This window comes from Mauremys mutica, chromosome 24, assembly GCF_020497125.1.
Source record: "Mauremys mutica isolate MM-2020 ecotype Southern chromosome 24, ASM2049712v1, whole genome shotgun sequence".
Classification (NCBI taxonomy): domain Eukaryota; kingdom Metazoa; phylum Chordata; order Testudines; family Geoemydidae; genus Mauremys; species Mauremys mutica.
This window is the reverse complement of record NC_059095.1, coordinates 12,330,607-12,345,971: the sequence shown is the minus strand read 5'-3', so window position 1 is coordinate 12,345,971 and position 15,365 is coordinate 12,330,607. Positions and strand designations below refer to the sequence as shown.

General features: G+C 56.0%; 1 protein-coding gene across 1 annotated transcript in view; it reads left to right on the top strand.

Annotated features, from left to right (window-relative positions):
* Positions 1 to 2,738: 2,738 nt before the first annotated feature.
* LOC123355917 (protein unc-13 homolog A-like) overlaps positions 2,739 to 15,365 on the top strand; it is a 122,173-nt gene continuing 109,546 nt past the window's right edge. Inside the window, exon 1 of the mRNA XM_044998782.1 lies at positions 2,739 to 3,000. Within this exon, the coding sequence (XP_044854717.1) occupies positions 2,979 to 3,000 (22 nt within the window). The 5' untranslated portion in view covers positions 2,739 to 2,978. The remainder of the gene's footprint in view (positions 3,001 to 15,365) is intronic.

Sequence of the window (15,365 nt, the reverse complement as noted above, 5' to 3'; positions counted from 1 at the left end):
GGATTGATCCAGACCAGAAGCAGAGCCCCCCGCTCTTACCACAGTCAGGGTACGGGCGGGGAAGCTGCTCCCCACCCCATGCTGGGACTGTTCTGTGGATTTAATTTATCCAGGGTCGTGGTGGCATCTCCATCAGGGGCAAGTTTTAAAGCCCGACTGGATGTTCATCTAACAGACCTGCTCTAGGAGCGATTTGGGGCCTGTGTTATATGGGAGCTGAGGCCAGGTGATCACAACGCTCCCTCTTGGCCTTGGAGTATATGAACTCGAGACTTCAGGGCTTTCCGCCGCCGACGCGCTGCCCGTGTGGTGGGGCCTGCCCTCCGCACAGCAGTCTCGCTGCCCTGATTCGCCTGCCTAGGGCCCCAAGGAGAGCCCAAGGGTGCAGCAGTGCTCCAGCCATGCCCCCAGTCCCACTCCTGTACCCTCCGGCCCAGCTACGCCAAGGGGCCGGCGTAGAGCCAGGATTCCCCCGATGCCAGAGAATGCCCAGGTGCCCATGGGGACATCAGCTGTGCCGCTCCTTTGTGCCGCTGCCATGGTGACAAGGGCCCGGATCACAACAGGGCATCAGGTTCCAGGTGTGCTCCTGAGCCGGCATCGACACCTTGCCCACTGGAGCTGTCACAGCCACTCCATCTACGGCCTTTAGGCCATGCTGAGCAGCGTGGGAACCTGCCAGAGGAGACCCCAAAACCCGGCTCCTTGGTGCTAGCAGAGGGCGGATGTGATGCCTTGTAGGTAAGGCACCAGTGGGACTCTGACTTGGCAATGTCTCTTCTCCGGCTGTTAAATGAGGTTAATCACACTGACCCACGGGCTTGGGGGGAAATTCATCCCTGTTTGGGAGATTCAGGCACTGCAGCCTCGGAGGGCTTGGAATCACGGAGACACGTGGTCAGGTCAGCAGCCGAGTAAGCCAGCCGTCTGGTCGACTCTTCAGGGCTGAGCCCGGGCTACTGAGGAGCGAATGTGGTGCTGAGGCGGATTGATACAGCCTGTGAGGGAAAAACCTGCCATCCCAAGCCACGCAATGGACTAGGCAGGGGGCTGGAAGGCTGAGCCGCCGTCGGAGGAGAGGGGTCTGAAAGGGTGCAAGGAAACAGTGCGCCGAGGAGCCAGGGAGTTTGACTGGTTCCTAAGAACCAGCTCTTGGCTGAAAAGTGACGAGGTTAAAATGGCACCGTCGCACCCAGAGGAGTTGCGGTCGGGGTGGGAAATGCGCCCCTGTGCAGAGGGCCAGCAGAAGGGCCAGGCACCCCTTTCGGTTGCGCTTTGCCGGGCCTCGTCTGGCCTGCATTTCAGAATTGTTATGTGACCTGCGGTGACAGGGGCAGCGCCCGTCCCAGCTGCGATGGGCCGTGCTTGAAGTGGTGTGAAGAAAGGGATGGGTCTGCCATGAGCTGCGAGTAGCAGCGTTAGTACAGGGGTGCGTAAAGCGCGCTGCACGGGAGCCAGGTTGATTTTTATATCTATCCTAGCTGGGTCTGTGTCCCGCTGTGACCTCCCCCCAATGTATATCCTGGCGGTGGGCTTTGCGCAGGGCTCACTCGGGGCAGGATCGGGCCCGCAGAAGCTGTATTGGGGATGAAAACGCACGAGGAGGAAAGCAGCCGCTGTGGCTGGTGTTTGATTAGTCTGGCTTGTTCCGTGCACCGCGGTGCCACCCGGCAGCCCCAGATGCAGCCCAGGACCCCGCTGTGCCAAGTGCTGGACCAACACCGGTCCCTGCCCTACAGAGCTTGTGACCTGAGTGTGCTGCTCCATTCTCCCAGCCACCGGGCAGGAGGGGTGATGAGGCCCCAAGATAGCACCGTGGGGTGGGGGGAGGGTCCAGGAAGAGGGGGGAAGGATGTTCTTGTGGTTAAGCCAGTGGACTGGGGTTTTGGAGACTTGCGACCCACCCCAAGAGCTGCTACCAATGTGTGTGACCTTGGACTAGTCCCGGTGCCTCAGTTTCCTTTCTGTCAAAAGGGGAAGATGCTAATCCTTGCTGACCCAGCCGGGGCACTGGGAGGCGAATGTTTGTGAGGCAGGGTGCAGGGGACCACAGAGACCCAGCCTGAGCAGATCCAGGCTGTTTTACCTCAGCCGTGAATCTGGCCCTCACCTCTTGGGGGGGAGGAGGGCAGGGATCTTTCTGTCTGATGTGGAATGAGCGCCAGACCCGGACACCCAGCCCTCTGATGCTCTTTGGACAGGGAGCTCTTCAGACCAAGCCCCTCCCCAGACCCTTTTAATCCAGATACCAGACCCCCCCCCGCACAGACAGCCCCAGAAAGCCCACCAAGTCGCGCATCAGAGGGGAAACACGCAGGTTTCAGGTGAACAGCTGCGGGGTGGGGGGCGACCTGGTCCCAGAGCCAGGTACTAATGGTCGATGCCCACGGCCTGCGAGCGCTTTCGGCGCTGGCGGGCCAAGGGGAGTCTAGGGATGTGCATTACAGGTCTGTCACATCTTACGCGCATTTAACATGCACGAATTCAGCTTTACGCGGTCGGCAGCAACAAAAAAACCAGAGAAAAATAACAATTTTGATACTGTTCCTATAGTGCAGGCGATTCCGCTCGCCATTACACTCAATGTCATTTTGACTATACGCAGGTTTCGCTTTACGCGCTGACTGCGGCGCGTAACCCCAGCGTAAGATGAGACAGATCCATATTCACACCGACACTTCCATTGACAGCCAGCTCGGGTGCCTTTAAGAATAGACCCAACCCCAGCTAATCAGGTGCCCCCAGTACACCCGCCTCCTGCCTCCCAGCTGCTTGACGTCAGGAGCTGTCCATAGGCCTTGTGCTGAAACAAAATGGCTGGCTGCTAGAGACCAGAGTGAGGAGCAGCCCACACAGAGGCAGATGGAGCAGTATGCAATTTTCTAGCAAGCACACACCCTTTCCCAAGCAGGCACCCAGCTAGCAGCTAACTCTGAAGTCCCCTGGAGCCGCTGAGGTAGCAGACAAGAGGACGTAACATGTCTTTGCTCTGCGTTGGAGGTAAGGAAAGGACCACACCGGGTGTATGTATTTCTATATCTGTGCACACAGATTTGATGGCTCTGTGCAATACAGTCTGCCAGGCTCCTTAACAGCTGGGAGTAGAATTGTGTGTGTTGCAACCAAGTGACTCCGTATCGATATGAACACAGCTGATGTCTGCAGGAATAGAGCGTTAGAAACAGACACTGGCAGAGGGGATTTGGCTGGGGTGTGTGTGAAATGGGGCTATTTAATACATGATCCACTCTGGCAGCTGAAAGACAATCTCCTTCTTTCCCACCTTCAGCACATGGCTAATTTGTGGACGTGCATGTGCCTGTCTGTAGGATGCCTTTGTAAGAATGGAGGAAGTCTGTGGAAATCGTTGCAAGACATTTTTTTGCATTGAATGGCTCCTATCTGCCCCCCTGTAGTGACAGATCTGTGGATTTGTTTGGAAGCGATTATTGCAGGTGGCTTGGGTTGCTATTTATTACACGCTAGAGTCTAACAATTGGGATTTAAAGAGGGCAGTTGAATGTGGGTTAATCCGAGAGCTGCTTTCTCTGCAATGATGGTTAATCTTGTGCAGAGCATTTGCACTGCTAATTTATACCAGAATTGATTTTCACTTTTTTTTTGGCAAGCTATTTTTGTAACGAGGCGTGATTTGCACCTTTTCTTTAATGCACTGGGTTTTTTCTCTCTCCTTTTGAACCAATATTAATTCCAAGCCCGTCTCTCTAATGCCATTTTATTCATTTTGAAGTCAGCGAGTTGAGAGGTGACATTTGGAAAGATCGCTTAGTTTATACTTGGCAATTTATAGCCAATCTGAGGGCGGGGGGGTGAGAGAAATTGTGGTTTTTTTCCCATGTACATTCATTTAATGTTAAACGTGTCGGTATTCTTGTCCTGATCCATTTCCAAAGAATTAGCAATGTCGTCATAAGGGATCGAGAATAAGCCGCTGGCTGGGGCTGAACTTTTAAGGATGTGGAGCATGGAATTTAGGAGCCTTTTTATGATTTTGAAAAAGCTCCCAGTGGCACAGGCAGGGGAGGGAGGTGGCTGGCTGGCAGCACTGTGCCTCGCATACGCTAAGCCTGCTCTGAAAGCACTCGGTGGAACAACCTCCAGGATTTAGACAGGTTTTTATTTGGCAAAGCGAGGTTGTTTGCGGGGAGCAGTGATCCCCCAGTGTGCTGGCTTCCCGGCTGAATATCCTGCTGCATGGAGCCCTTCTGAAATCCTGAGCGCTCAGCAGTGTGCGAGCCGTCTCCATTCACAAAACCCAACCCAGTCTAGAACACCCATCCAGCATTTTTAGATGGTCTTTGCATATTTGGCAGGTGCACTGAAAGAAATTGCATATGGGAGGAGGGAAGGGGGGGACACAAATGATGCCCTCTTACCAGTGCTTGTCTCAGCAGACCTTTCAGGAGGCGATCGGCTTTTAATTAAAAGCCCCGTGTTTGCCTTTGGAGGAAACCCGCAGAAGTGTTAAGGAATAAAGCACCCCCTTTGCCCGCCATGCCAGCCAGAAAGAGGCAGGGCCAGCCCACCCGATCCAATTACACCATTCTATTGATGGGTTCCATTGATCAGTCCCCTGAGCCTCGGGCATAAAATCTATGCGTGCAAATTAATAAAGCGCCTGCCATAAATGATTGGAGAAATAGCCTTTTGCTGCCTTGCGGCGCCCTGTGGATTGATGAGGGGGCGGGGTGTGCTCGGAAGGGGGTTGATTGTTATTATTAAAGGCTTCTCCTATAAATCACGGAGCAGATTGTTCGGCGTGCTCCAGCGACAGGCTTCGGCTGATAACAGTTTATGAATGAATTCACTACGGAGGGATGGCGTCCTGTGGTTTGCTGGTGGTGCAGCCTTCGATTTTTGGCAGGCTCTGAGTGCCTTCCCTATATGGCACGGACGTCCCGCCTTGGGCCCCGGCCTGCTGGGGACATTGGTTGGCGGCTCCGCCGTGAAGCCACGAGCAGGGGTGTGTCTCTGGCGCGGTTCACAGATGCCCCTGACGCCTGCCCCGCCAGGCTGCAGCCCCTCTTCCCGCTCCTCCAGAACGTCTCATTGAGGGTCTAGCTGCATTTTGCCCTGCACCTCCTGGATTAGCGTCAGGGGGACCAGAATGGGGGGGGGGGCGCGGGGTCATAGCCCATCCACCTTTCACCAAGGCCCCGGCCCCCTGCCCCTCCTCTTCCCCCCAGGCCCTGCCCCCCAGGCCAGGCCAGATGCTGGAGTCCATCCTGGGAGGCTGGATAGCTGTGGGGAATCATGGACCCTCCACCTGCCTGGGGTGAGGGGGTCCCAAAAGCAGCCCCCGATCTGTGTCCCCCCCCTAGACCCCCCACCCAGGGCAGTTGGAGGGTCTGCGGCTCCCCACAGCTGCCCACGCTGCTCTTATCATGGCCCAGCGTCAGCTCTTCGGCCCCCAAGACCCCACCCCCTGGCCCCTCTGCTCGGCTCCGGCTTGGCTAGGGGGCGGGGCCATGGAGGGGGCAGGGCCACACGCCTCCCCCCACACACACACTTTTAGGACGAATCCGTCACCCCTATTAGCAGACACCCCGTCCGTGGCCCCACAAAGTCATGAGATCTCCTTGTCCCCCTCCTCCTGGCACTGGCCACGACAAACAACCCTCACTCCAGGAAGAGGAAGCTGGATGGGGGTTGGCTCGGTGACTGTGGTGCCAGTTCCCAGCCCCTCGTCCCATCACGCCGCCAAGCAGGATTCCTCTGGGCGGTGTCCACTGACTCCTCAGACACCCATGAACGCTGGGGGGCGCTGCCCGGGGTTCTCTGGGCTCAGTGATTCCTCCTCCTCGGTTGAGAGGGGGACCCACCTGCTCCCACCCCTGCAACAGGTATCCAGCAGGCCTGGCTGCCCATTGCACCTGGCTCTTGGTTTTGCCCTGGTTTCTCCCTGCCTTTCCCTTTCTTTTCCATGCGGTTTGCCAGTTCCTCCTGCCGGTGCATTAAAGGAGCATAAGTCTGGAAGCTACAGAAATCAAGCCCGACCTTTGCTAAAATACTCGCCTCTGCCACTGGCATTTTAATTTCACTGATCAGGGAAAAGTAGGGCAAAAAATCTGACGGCACATGTTTATTTTTATGCACAGGGCTGGAGGATTTAAGTAGCAGTGCACGAGCCACACCCCCGCCTGCTTCTCTGACTAAGACCAACAACTCTGAACATCTTGCTTTAACGAGCACAGCTTCCAGGGGGCAGTCAAATCGGCTTGAATATCATTTATTTCAGAACCCTTCACGGGCACCATAGCTCCAGGGTGGAACAAGTTAGATTGTTTGAATGCACAAGCTTAATTAACAACGGGCTCAGCAGGGTTCACCTCACAGTTATTTTCTGGGCAGGCTTCTGGGTGGAAATGTATCAAGGCCAGATTCTCAGCTGGGTTAAATCGATGGCGTTCCAGTGGAGCTACCTCACTGACGCCAGCGAGAATCTGGCCCCAAATCTTTAAGCAGCTTCAGATGCACTTGCTGCAACTTTGGGAAGTAACATCACTAGAGTCCTCCCATTTTTTGAGTCTATTTTTGCTTCCTTGTCTGATAGATTCAGTGCACTCGTGCCCACGCCTCCCCGCTCTGAGTTAAATCTTCTCCTCGAATCCTGACAGGAGCCCTAGACAGATTCCCCCAGAAATCCCAGCAGAGGATTATATTCCGCTTGCCATTGCGGGTCCTACAATGAAATACAGCACAATATATCACAGAACAGGTTTAGAGGCTGCCTCTAATAGCCTGGGCTGCAAACTGCAAACAGGGGCGTAGCGTGACCTCTATGAATGCAGGAGACACAAAAAAACCCCAGGCCGGCGCAGATCAGTGATCTAGTCTGAAGAACATAAGAACAGCCATGCTGGGTCAGCCCAATGGGCCTGCTAGCCCAGGATCCTGTCCTCCGAAGGAGGCCAGTGCCAGATGCTTCAGAGGGAATGAACAGAACAGGGCGATCAATTATCAAGTGATCCATCCCATCCTCCAGTCCCAGCTTCTGACTGTCAGAGGTTCAGGAACATCCAGAGCATGGGGTTGCATCCCTGACCCTCTCGGCTAACAGCCATTGACGGACCTCTCCTCCATGAACTGAGCTAATTCTTTTTTGAATCCAGTTATTGTTTTGGCCTTCACAACATCCCCTGGCAGTGAGTTCCACAGGCTGACTGTGCGTTGTGTGAAGAAATGCTTCCTTATGTTGATTTTAAACCTACTGTCTATTAATTTCATTGGGCGACTCCTGATTCTTGTGTTTATATGAAGGGGTAAATATCACTTCTCCGTTCACTTTCTCCGCCCCAGTCGTGATTTTATAGACCTCTGTCGTATCCCCTGTCAGCCGTCTCTTTTCTAAGCTGAAACGTCCCAGTCTTTTCATCTCTCCTCATGTGGAAGCTGTTCCAGATCCCTATCATTTTTATTGTCCTTCTCTGTACTTTTCCCAGTTCTAATATCTCTTTTGAGATGGGGTGACCGGCACTGCGCTCAGTATTCGAGATGTGAGCACACCAGGGAGTTATAGAGCGGCATTATGATATTTTCAATCTCATTATCTATCCCTTTCCGAATGGTTCCTAACACTCTGTGAGCTTTTCTGACAGCTGCTGCGCATTCAGCAGATGTTTTCAGAGAACTCTCCACAGTGACTCCAAGATCTCTCTTGAGTGGTAAGAGCTCATTTAGACCCCATCATGTTATATGTAGAGTTGGGATTATGTTTTCCAATGTGCATTACTTTGCATTTATCAACATTGAATTTCGGCTGCCATTTTCTTGCCCGGTCACCCAGTTTTGGAAGATCTGCCCTTCCTTACCACTGCGCTTTAAATCGAAGAAGACAGATCCTCAGCTGATGTAAATTGGCGCGGTCTCATTGCCTTCGGTGAACCTGTCAGTTCACACCAGCTGAGCATCTGGCCCATGGTATCTGAAATAAATAGAACAGTAAGAAATCCCTCTTTCACACAGGAGGGATCTGGGTAATGGATTCTTACCCGCCCAGCTGCACAATGCAATGGCTATTTGCTCACTAAGGCGCTGATCCTTCAATCTGACGTACCCACCCATCAGTGGGGCCCCGGGTATGGGCCACGATGCAGAACTGGGGGCCTCCTCCGGGACCGGGGCTGTTCATTGCCAGCCTGACACCGCGACAGCTCCTGGGAATATATTTAGCACCAGCACGACGTTGGAGTCATTTCTTTGTGGATTCTAACTTCCAGGAGTCCTATAAATAGGAACTTGGGCGGTGGTGTTTTCTTGACGTTATTAAAGTGCCTTCCTGAAGGATCTGTAATATAAGGACGCCGCAAGATGTTTGTTCAAAGCCCTTGTTTTGAAAGGCTTAAAACAACTTCAAGTGGGTCAATTAAACATCCAGATTTAGCGTCGCAGCAGGGTTTGGGAGCGGGGGGTCTGGAGGGGCTGTTAAAAGCCTCCCTTGGCCAGCCCTTTGCAAAACGCAATTAAAAACCAACCCTATCCAAGCCGGTGGCTTTGGAAAGGAAGGCTGGGCGGGGGGCTGGGACATGTCATGGCCACAGGGCCCGGCGGTAGAGGAGAAGGAAGGTTCCGAACCCGGCTGCCTCCAGTGTCTCCGGGCCTGGCACGGGGCCGTGCTCTCGGCAGGACGCTAAGCCCATCTCTGCCTTGTGTCGCTAGTTACACCTGCCCCAAACTCTCCCTGTTCACATTTGGCAGCATTTTACCCACTTTGCTCCGTGCCCTGGATACCAAGCGCTGCCCGGCAGGGGAGAACTGGCTTATGATTCCCAGTATCAATAGCACAGATTCGGGGAGCTGATTCCTCAGCTGATGCATAACTCACGGCATTTGCTTGACACCAGCTGAGGAAGCAGCTGTTCACACACGCACACCGGCCTACATCTCTACCGACGTGCTCAGCCTGAAGCAGAGACAAACCCCCAGGGTCCTTACATGGGGCCTGAGTCTGCTCTCACAGGGGGTTGGAACGTAAGACCAGCCATACTGAGTCAGCTGACTGGGGTCCCCAGCCCAAGCTGCCATCTGGCACCAGCTGGGCCCTACCTTTGGGATATGAGCGGGGCGGTTAAGAGATAAATGAGGCTTGTGATGAAGTGGGATTGTTTCCTCTGAATACTGTGTGGGTGCCTCAGTTTCCCCTATGCATTTCTTAAGTCTCCAGTGTGCATAAATGGCCAACACTCTGTCTCCTGGCAACAAATGGCTGGGACCCTTCCCCCTGAAAGGGCATAGCTAATGGAGAACAAAGAGATCAGGTGACCTCCTGGCCCGGAAAAGGGACAAAACCAGAAGAGGAGGGGCTGGAGGGGGTTTCAGTTGGGAGCTGGCTGGGGATGGGAAGTGAGGGCAGACGGGGGTGTCTGGCTCGCTGGGCCCCAGAATGGACCCGGCTGAGGGGTCTGGTTCGCGCTACCTACAAGCTCTGTGTTAGACCCTGTTCCTGTCATCGAATAAACCTCTGTGTCCCTGGCTGGCTGAGAGTCACGTCTGACTGCAAAGTGGGGGGGCAGGACCCTCTGGCTTCCCCAGGACCCCGCCTGGGGCGGACTCGCTGTGGGAAGCGCACGGAGGGGCAGAGGATGCTGAATGCTCCAAGGTCAGACCCAGGAGGTGAAGCCGTGTGAGCTTCTTGCCCTGCAGACAGGCTGCTCCAAGGGAGAGGAGGCTCCCCAGAGTCCTGCCTGGCTTTGTGGGGAGCAGTTCCAGAGCATGGCCCGGTGACTCCATGACAAGGCTGGAGCGTGAATTGTCTCTGCTAAAGGAGGTCAGGATTGAGGTGCGTTGTTGGGGAAGTACGGAGGGGACCAGCCACTGCCCACACTGGAGATGGTCTCTCATTGCCACTGTGGTTAATATAGAAACTTTCACCACCATCCGACTGACTCAAAGGGTGGAGTCCAACCTGCACTTCATCAGACATCAAGAGCAGAACCACGTCCCAATCGACACCAGGTGATGGCCCTGCCAGACAAAGCTGATCAGGATTCCAGTTCTCACCTTCCCCGGTGGTTCTGCGGGGCGGGGCGAGGCAGGGAGGGGGGAAGGTGGGAGGGGTGGGTGCAGAAGGAGGTGGAGGTGCAGAGACGGGGGCAGGAGCAAACCAGCAATCAGCAGCGGAAGTCCAGTCAATTGCACCGTCCTCCAGCATCCGTCTCCGCATGGACCCCCAGCGAGCCCGGGGCCCAGCTCTCAGCGCAGGTGCCCGTAGGTGGGTGTGGTGATTCTAGTGCCGATGACTCCTCCGGCGGGGGGAGGGGATGAAGCTGGGCCTGACCTTTTTTCGGTAAGGAGCAAGATCTGGGGCATGGCCACAGCACACCGCACCATGACCATTCACTGCCCCCAGGGGACCATATGGAGGCAGAGCGTAGATTAGAGCAGCCCTGAGGCTGTTCTAACTTACTCCAGAATACAGGGAGTGCCGAGGAAGATTAAAGCCCCTCCGTCCATATCTGCCTCTGCAGCAGGGTCGGGGTAACTGGGAGTCAGACCTGTTGTCTGCCTGCGGGCAAGTCATGCCCCTGCTCTGTGCCTCAGTTTCCCCATCTGTAAAATGGAGATACTCTTCCGCTCCCAGGGAGAGGATGAGCTAATGTCAGCAGAGCGCTGTGTAACTGCTAAGTATCATTACATGGCTGCGGGGAAGGGCTGCCTCTGAGCAGCAGGCCATTCGCCGGGCCCTAGGAATGAAATTTGCATTTGGAGCGTGGTAATTTTGTGTCCCAACTCTTCAGAGGTGAGGAGGCTCCGGGCCCCCTTCTCCCAGAACAGTGGTAATGACACGTTTTAAAGGAACAGCCAGAGGCTCCAAGCCTGATAGTGCTGGGCGCTGCCCAGACCAAGTGAGAGACATGCCCTGCCCCAGAGAGCTTCCCGCCTAAAGAGACAACGGGCAGACGGGCACAGAGAGGGGCAGGGGCTTGCCCCAGGTCACCCAGCAGGGGAGTGGTGTCCCACCCACTAGACCACACGTGACCCAAAGCTGCCCTTGCACGTTGTGGCCACTGTACACCAGGCCTTTCGGCTCCTGCCGCAGAAATCCACCCGCCCGGATGCCTTGCACTTACCCCCACCTCAGTGCGCTGCTTTCCAGCCGATGGGCCGGAAACCCAACCACATAGGAACGTATCATCTCCCCACTGGCCTGCTACTGCAGCCATGTGTCCCTCCCCAGGGCGTCCACGCTCCTGTCCAGCCACTGGCCGCGGGCTAGGCTAACGGAGCAGGCTTCTCATCTGGCACCAACGGCTTGGATCAAAACGCAGCCCCTTGGACCCTTCACCCGGCCACAGCTGGCTGCCTGCTACCGAAGGGTGGGGCCTGGGGCAGATCGGAGCCAGACAAGGCTGAAGAAAGGACTCTCTTTGATTTCTTTGCTCAAGATCTCGGGGTGACTCCCTGTGCTTAGTGTTCCGGTCAGCAGGCAGCTGGAGAGAGCTGGCGTTGGGCACGGGCGCTCTGCCATGTGCTGCTTCGCACAACGGTCCCCTGACGAGATTCTCCCTCGGATGGTGGGTTTGGGGTCCGGTGACTGCCAGATGCTCAGACAGCTGACGGCTGTCACCGATTCTAGCTCCAAATAATGCCTATGGTAGTCAGCGTGTCGCCCAGCCAGGGCGGCGGGTATCGGTCAGTGCCAATGGTAATGGATCCAAGCACGGCCACTGCCGGGCTGACCTCTTCCGTTCCCGGGCTCAGAGCCATCGGCACTGTGTGTCTCAGCTAACGCCTGCTGCCGGGGCACTTGATCGTGTCCTGAGTGATTCAGCGGAGTTGCTCTTGGCTTGTATCTTCTGGAGTCCAGCTGTACTCGCAGGGAGACCCAGCTCAGCAACAGGGCTGGGAGAGGGCAGGGGAGACATCTCAGCTCGAACTTCGGCAGGTGGATGGATTCAGCGTGGAAAACAGGTCCCCAGGCTAGGCAAGGGCACGCCCCAGAGCCAGAGCTCCTTGCTTTCGTCCTTCTCAAGGTACATTGCAGGCCTCAGGGAACGCGGCCCAGCTTGCGCGGGAGGAAGGAATTTATACCCACGTTACAGAGGTATTACGTAGAGCAACGAGAAGCAAAATAACTCCCCTCTCGTCAGCCGGGAGGACAGCTCCAGCATCCTGACTCCCATTGCCCTGTTCGAACCACTCATCCTGCCTCTTGGCAGGGGTCAGACTAGATGCCCCTTGCGGTCCCTTCTAACCCTACGGTTCTATGTCGGACTGCCAGTGCTCTCCTCTAACCATTAGCTCACACTTCCCTGTCACAGACGCTCTCACGTGGGGCTCCAGTGTCCGGCCCCGCCTGCGATAGTCTGGACCAGGGCACAGTGGGGGTGAAACACCCCCCTTCAGGTCTGGCCGTGTCCCACGCTGTCAGACAACAGGGAGAGAATTGCCAAGTAAGATATTGTTGGAATTGCTGGCTCAGCCACCTCTCCCGTCTGTCTAGCCACATGTGATGCCACCTGTGCAACCAGCTGGAATGGTAGGACACTGCTCCCTGTGGGTCCGGTTCCCTTCTCAGCCACCCCCAGAGAGAGCGGGAAGAACCCCTCTGCCGTCCATGGTGTTAGGCCGGCAAAGGGAAAGGACAGTGCGCCCTGCTGTGCCTTGCTTAGGAGGCAGTGTTGTCTACTGGATAGATCTCTGTACTGGGACTTGAGACACCTGCGTTCTATGCCTGGCTCGGTCACTGACCTGGGGCAAGTCACAGCCCCTCTCTGTGCCTCAGTTTCCCCATCTGCAAAATGGGGATAAAGACACTGATCCACTTTGAGGCCTAGTGATCAGAGCTAGGTCTTATTATTATTGTTTAACAGCCTTGTGATGGGGTGTACTTGCCCTGCACTGGAGATGAAAGGGTTAAGCCAGCACTCCTGGCAGCAGAAGCCACGCCCCCTCGCCCCTGCTGGCCATGCGCTTCCCTATAAAAGGGAGCAGCCCTGCCTCATTCTAGGCTGACTGCTGGAGAGGAAGGATGCACCCTGCAGGCTCCAGCATGGGAGTAGCCAAAACTCCAGAGTGTGGGAGCCAGAGGTGCCGAGACCCAGGCAGATGCCGGGCTAGCTGCAGACACCCAAGGGAGGTTGGAGCTGCTGGGAGCGGTGCCAGCTGAGGAGCTCGGAGAACCCAAAGATGTCCAGACCACAGCATCAGGAAATCCAGTAGGAAGTAGCCATGGGGAGCTAGACAATGGAACGGTTACAGAACTGGCTCTCGAGTTAGCGGGTTTTGGTTGGATCCCAGCTGACCCAGTGGCACACGCACTCCCCACTGCCAGGCCCTTGGCTGGGACCCCCTACCCCCGCCCCAGGCGGTGGCCCACTTCCCCAACTCTGACCGTTAGGCTGCAGAGCACTGCTAAGGAGGGCAGCCTTATTGCCTCTGGCCACTAGGCTGCACAACTGTGTTGGGGAGGTCAGCCACACTGACTGTGGCCCCTGGGCCATACAGCCTGAGTGAGAGGGTGTTTGTATTGACTCTGGCCATTGGGTTGTACTGCCCTGCCATCAAGGGCGACCGTATTGGCTCTGGGCATTGGGCTGTGAGCCCCGAGGCTAAGGCAAGCAGGCAGACTTAACCGTGGTGCCGTGCCGCCAGTGCTGCTCCCCCCAAAGGGGGAGGGGTGGACTTGCCCCACGACAAGCCTGAACTTGCAGAATGAAAGCCGAGCCATCTGGGGGGCAGCACTGGGTCAGATCTTTGGTGCCCGGCTGGGGAGACAGTGCCCAGCGGGGGGGTGATAATGCAGCACACAAGGCTATGCCCATATCCACTCTCCAGGGCTGGCACCGCACTCGGCTTGTGAAGACAGCCACAGACGTGCCCCGACCGGAAGGCAGGCTTGCAACCCCCCTGCTCGTTACATTCCTTTGTCGGGCACATATGGTGCTCACCCCTGGCAGAGCTACTTATGTCTGTGCAAAGCAGGCCTGACTCTCCCAAGCACTAGGCCTGGTGTGTGCTGTGCTGGAGGCCCAGAGCCAGCGGATGCCACCATTCAGGACTCCCCTGCCTCCTGGGAGAATCCCAGCTAGTATACGGCCACTTAAGCAGCTCCTCTACTGGTCCCACTTCCAGTGTACAGGGCGTGGCCTGGGAAAAGGGGCGTGGCTAGGGCTCCCAGCATCCATTTGGTCTCCAATTGCTGGAACAGCATCTGGGGATGGTTGGGAGGTGACTCAAAATAGAGCAGCCTTAAGGCTGCTCTACTCTGCACTAGAGACTGGCAGGTTGGGACCAGGGCAACGCAAAAGCTGTTTTTTGAGACATGCGCAGCACTTGCAGCTTTCTTTGTTCTCATCTCGAGCTGCAGGTGCTCAGCAAGTCTGGGACCCCAGCCCCAGGAGAGCTCAGAAACTACGGCACCCAGAACCAATAGCCATCTTTGCAAATGCAGCTGTGAGTATATGCCTCAGTGTTTGGAAATTAACTGGGGGGGGTGTGTCACAAACCTGTGCAATGGGTGCCCTTCATGGCTCAGTTCCTCCTACCAATATCCTGAGCCCCTCTCACACTGAAAAAGACACGATCTCTGTATTGCAGGTGGGGAAACTGAGGCACAGAAAAATGACTCATCTGTGGTCACATTGTGAGTCAGTGACAGAGGTGGGAACAGGACCCAGGAGTTGCTGACTCCTGCTCACTCCCCCAGCTCATGCCTTAGTCTAGTGTCATCCCTGCCACCCTCAGCACTGGAGCCTCTGACCCCCTGGTGTGGGGAAGGTGAGAGGAGAAGGGGCAACTGCATCAGGTCCCCTGTGTGCCATGGGCAGCTGGGTGGATCCCATGGGGCGCATCATGGGCTGGGGGAGAGATTCCTCATGGAGACCCATGGGGCGCATTTTGGGGAGTGGCACCTGGCCTTTAGCTCACGCTGTACAATGGGTGACTGGGACCATTGTATGTAGGATGACAGACCAGCTAGTGGGGAGACACACTCGAGGCTGCTGGCTGCACCCCGGTGGTGGGCCCTCTTCTGGCCACTGCCACGTGGAGACACTGAAGGGGTGACCCACCAGGTGCTGCCAAATCCAAAGCTGGGAGACAAGGGAGGTTTTGCCCTTGTCCTCCAACAGAACCCCTCTGCCTGGACTGGGGTGAGCCGCTGAGCTCTCCCCAGTGGGCAGGAGCCTTTAGTCTGACTGCGGCTCAGGAAATCCTGGAGAGCAAGGAACACACAGATCCAGCGCGTAGGGCGGGGGCGCAGGGCGTGTGTGCACCCCTGGCTCTGTATTTAATAGGGTGGCTGTTTGGGGGGTGACTTTTTATTAATGAGCTGGAAGGAGAATGAAAGAAGGCCCTGGGATATCATGTAAACCATGGAGGTGGTGAGACAGGAGGCGACGCAG